This window comes from Quercus robur, chromosome 1 (assembly GCF_932294415.1).
Source record: "Quercus robur chromosome 1, dhQueRobu3.1, whole genome shotgun sequence".
Lineage (NCBI taxonomy): Eukaryota > Viridiplantae > Streptophyta > Magnoliopsida > Fagales > Fagaceae > Quercus > Quercus robur.
Genome location: NC_065534.1, coordinates 50,661,456 through 50,664,447, shown reverse-complemented (window position 1 = coordinate 50,664,447; position 2,992 = coordinate 50,661,456). Strand labels below are relative to the sequence as shown.

The 2,992-nt window shown below is 42.6% G+C and overlaps 1 protein-coding gene across 1 annotated transcript; it reads left to right on the top strand.

Moving 5' to 3' along the window:
* The first annotated feature begins 1,293 nt into the window (after positions 1-1,293).
* LOC126712886 (uncharacterized) lies at positions 1,294-1,764 on the top strand. Its single transcript, XM_050412412.1, has one exon. It carries the CDS (start codon positions 1,294-1,296, stop codon positions 1,762-1,764), a length of 471 nt encoding a protein of 156 aa, XP_050268369.1.
* The last annotated feature ends 1,228 nt before the right edge of the window (positions 1,765-2,992 follow it).

Below are 2,992 nucleotides of genomic sequence, written 5' to 3'. Positions count from 1 at the left end.
CACCAGTCAAGGCTTGTTTTGTTACAAGGTGATGCCCTTCGGTTTGAAGAATGCAGGGGAAACATACCAAAGGTTGGTTAACCATATGTTTCATCCATAGATTGGACGGAATGTGGAAGTCTATGTAGACGATATGCTGGTGAAGAGTTTGGACGAGGGGAAGCACTTGGACGACCTGCAAGAAACCTTGATACGCTTAGGTAATACAACATGAAGTTGAATCCTGGCAAGTGCAGTTTCGGAGTTTCGTCAAGAAAATTCCTTGGATTCATGGTTTCGCATAGGGGAATTGAGGCAAATTTTGATAAGATACAAGCAATATTGGATATGAAGCCTCCGCGAAATATCAAAGAAGTCCAGTCCCTTATTGGACGAGTTACTGCCCTTAACAGGTTTGTTTCTAAAGCTACTGACAAATGTTTACCATTTTTCAAGGTTCTTAAAAAGGCGTTTGAATGGATGAATGAGTGCCAAAAAGCTTTCCAAGACCTCAAGACCTACCTTACCACAACTCCCTTGCTGAGTCCTTCCGTGCTTGGCGAAGAGTTGTATTTGTATCTTGCAGTGTCCCGACATGCAGTGAGCTTAGCTTTGATTAGAGAAAAAGGAAGGGTGTAGAAGTCGGTCTACTATACAAGACGAGCATTAAGAGTGGCGGAAGGACGATACCCAATGATGGAAAAATTAGCCTTCGCTTTGGTCACAGCTTCCAGGAAGTTAAGGCATTATTTTCAAGCTCATATCATCAATGTCTTAACAGATCATCCATTAAAGAAGGCAATGAACAAGTTGGAGGCTGCAAGACAACTGATCCAATGGGTCATAGAAATCAGCGAGTTTGATGTTAGGTATCAACCAAGAAATGCAATCAAGGCACAAGTGTTGGCAGATTTCATTGTAGAATTTAGTCCAAATTGAAGTGACCTAGACGAGGCAAACGAGGTACGGAAGTGGGTTGCTAATGTGGATGGTTTGTCCACGTTATATGCAGGAGGAATTGGAGTCATACTTAAATCCCCGAAAGGGGATAAGTTGAAATATGTAGCCCGTCTACGATATCAAACCAACAACAATGAAGCTGAGTATGAAGCCCTCCTCAAAGGATTGGAATTGGCTAAGTCCCTAGGGGCCGAGACAGTTCTCATCTAAGGGGATTCTCAATTGATCATTAATCAAGTGAATGGAATGTGTGAAGTAAAAGAAAGCCGGATGAAGAAGTATTTAAACAAGGTAAAGCAGCTTGTTAAGAAATTCAAATAAGCCAATTTTGTTCGACTCCCGAGGGAGGAAAACATGGAAGCAGATGCTTTGACGAAAGCAGCCTCAACAGGGGAGCCCATGGACGAGTTTGACAAAATCCAGTACATGCCAAGCATAGATCTACCTGAGGTACATCAAATTGGAGGAGAAGAAAATTGGATGACTCCAATAGTCATCTACCTCAAGGACGGAAGGCTTCCAGAGGACAAGGATGAGGCCAGGAAGTTAAGGATTAGAGCTTCCAAGTATGTTCTCATAGACGAGGTGTTGTACAAACGGGGTTTCTCTCAGCCCTACTTAAGGTACTTTGCCCCGGATGAGTCGAACTATGTATTGAGAGAGATTCATGAAGGGGCATGTAGGAATCATTCAGAAGCAAGAGCATTGGTTCATAAGGTCATCCGTGCAGGATATTACTGGCCAACTATTCAACAGACGCAAAGGCTTATGTCAAGGTGTGTGACCAATGTCAACGCTTTAGCAATATTCCCAAGAGACCATTAGAGTATGGCCCCATGGCCATTTGCATAATGGGGATTAGATATCTTGAGTCCTTTTCCACTTGGAATTAGGCAGATGAAATTCCTGGTGGTTGGGATTGACTATTTCACCAAGTGAGTGGAAGCAGAACCCCTAGCAAGTATTATGCAACAAAATGTAAAGAACTTCATTTGGAAGAACATTGTGTGCAGGTTTGGGGTACCTAGGGTATTGATATCAGACAACGGACAGCAATTTGATAACGCACTTTTCAGGGACTTCTGCGAACACTTCGAAATTCAAAATCATTATTCCTCACCCGCCCACCCTCAAACAAATGGTCAAGCAGATGTAGCAAACCGATCCTTGTTAAAGATAATCAAGACTCGGCTTGAGGGGGCAAAGGGAGTATGGCCAGACGAGCTACCAAGTGTTCATGGGCCTACAGGACGACGGTCAGAACCCCCACAGGGGAAACTCCTTTCAAACTAGCTTATGGAAGTAAAGCAGTTATACCTGCAGAAGTACATATGGCCAATCACAGGGTAATGAAGTATTAAGACAAGGATAACGAGGAACAACTACGCCTAAACCTGGATCTGATAGACGAGGTGAGGATGGACGCAGAGTAAAGGACAGTAAGGTATAAGAACCTCATGGCTAGGCAATATGATGCAATAGTGAACCTAGGCGTTTCAACATAGGAGACCTTGTTTTGAAAAGGGTCTCTTTGGCAACCAAAAACCCAGCTCATGGGAAATTGGGACCTAACTGGGAAGGACCCTATAAGATTATCAATTGCAAAAGGCAAGGATCCTACTACTTGGAGACCTTGGATGGGAGAAAATTGGAGCATCCTTGGAATGTTGAACACCTGAGAAAGTATTATCAATAAGGTATCAGCCTGGACAAGCATTATCCTGGACAAAGTTGTGGATTTGTAGTAATTGTATTTGTCAAATTCCATAAAGGCATTAGCTTCTAAGCATATGCCTCGTCTATGAACGATATCTATGTTATGTACATAATAATTGTGTGAATTCCCAATTTTCATATTGTTTTCATTCAAATTGATCCACAAGAAGGCTAAAAGCCCAAGACAAGTAAATTCTTTGGATGCAAGGATGTAACGTCTATAGGCTTTCCTTAATAAGCAAAGGAAAATGAACCTAAGGCGTCCTCGTCTAATCAAAGGACGAGGTAAAGCCTAAGGTACACTCGTCCAACCAATGGACGAGACAAAGCATGCATG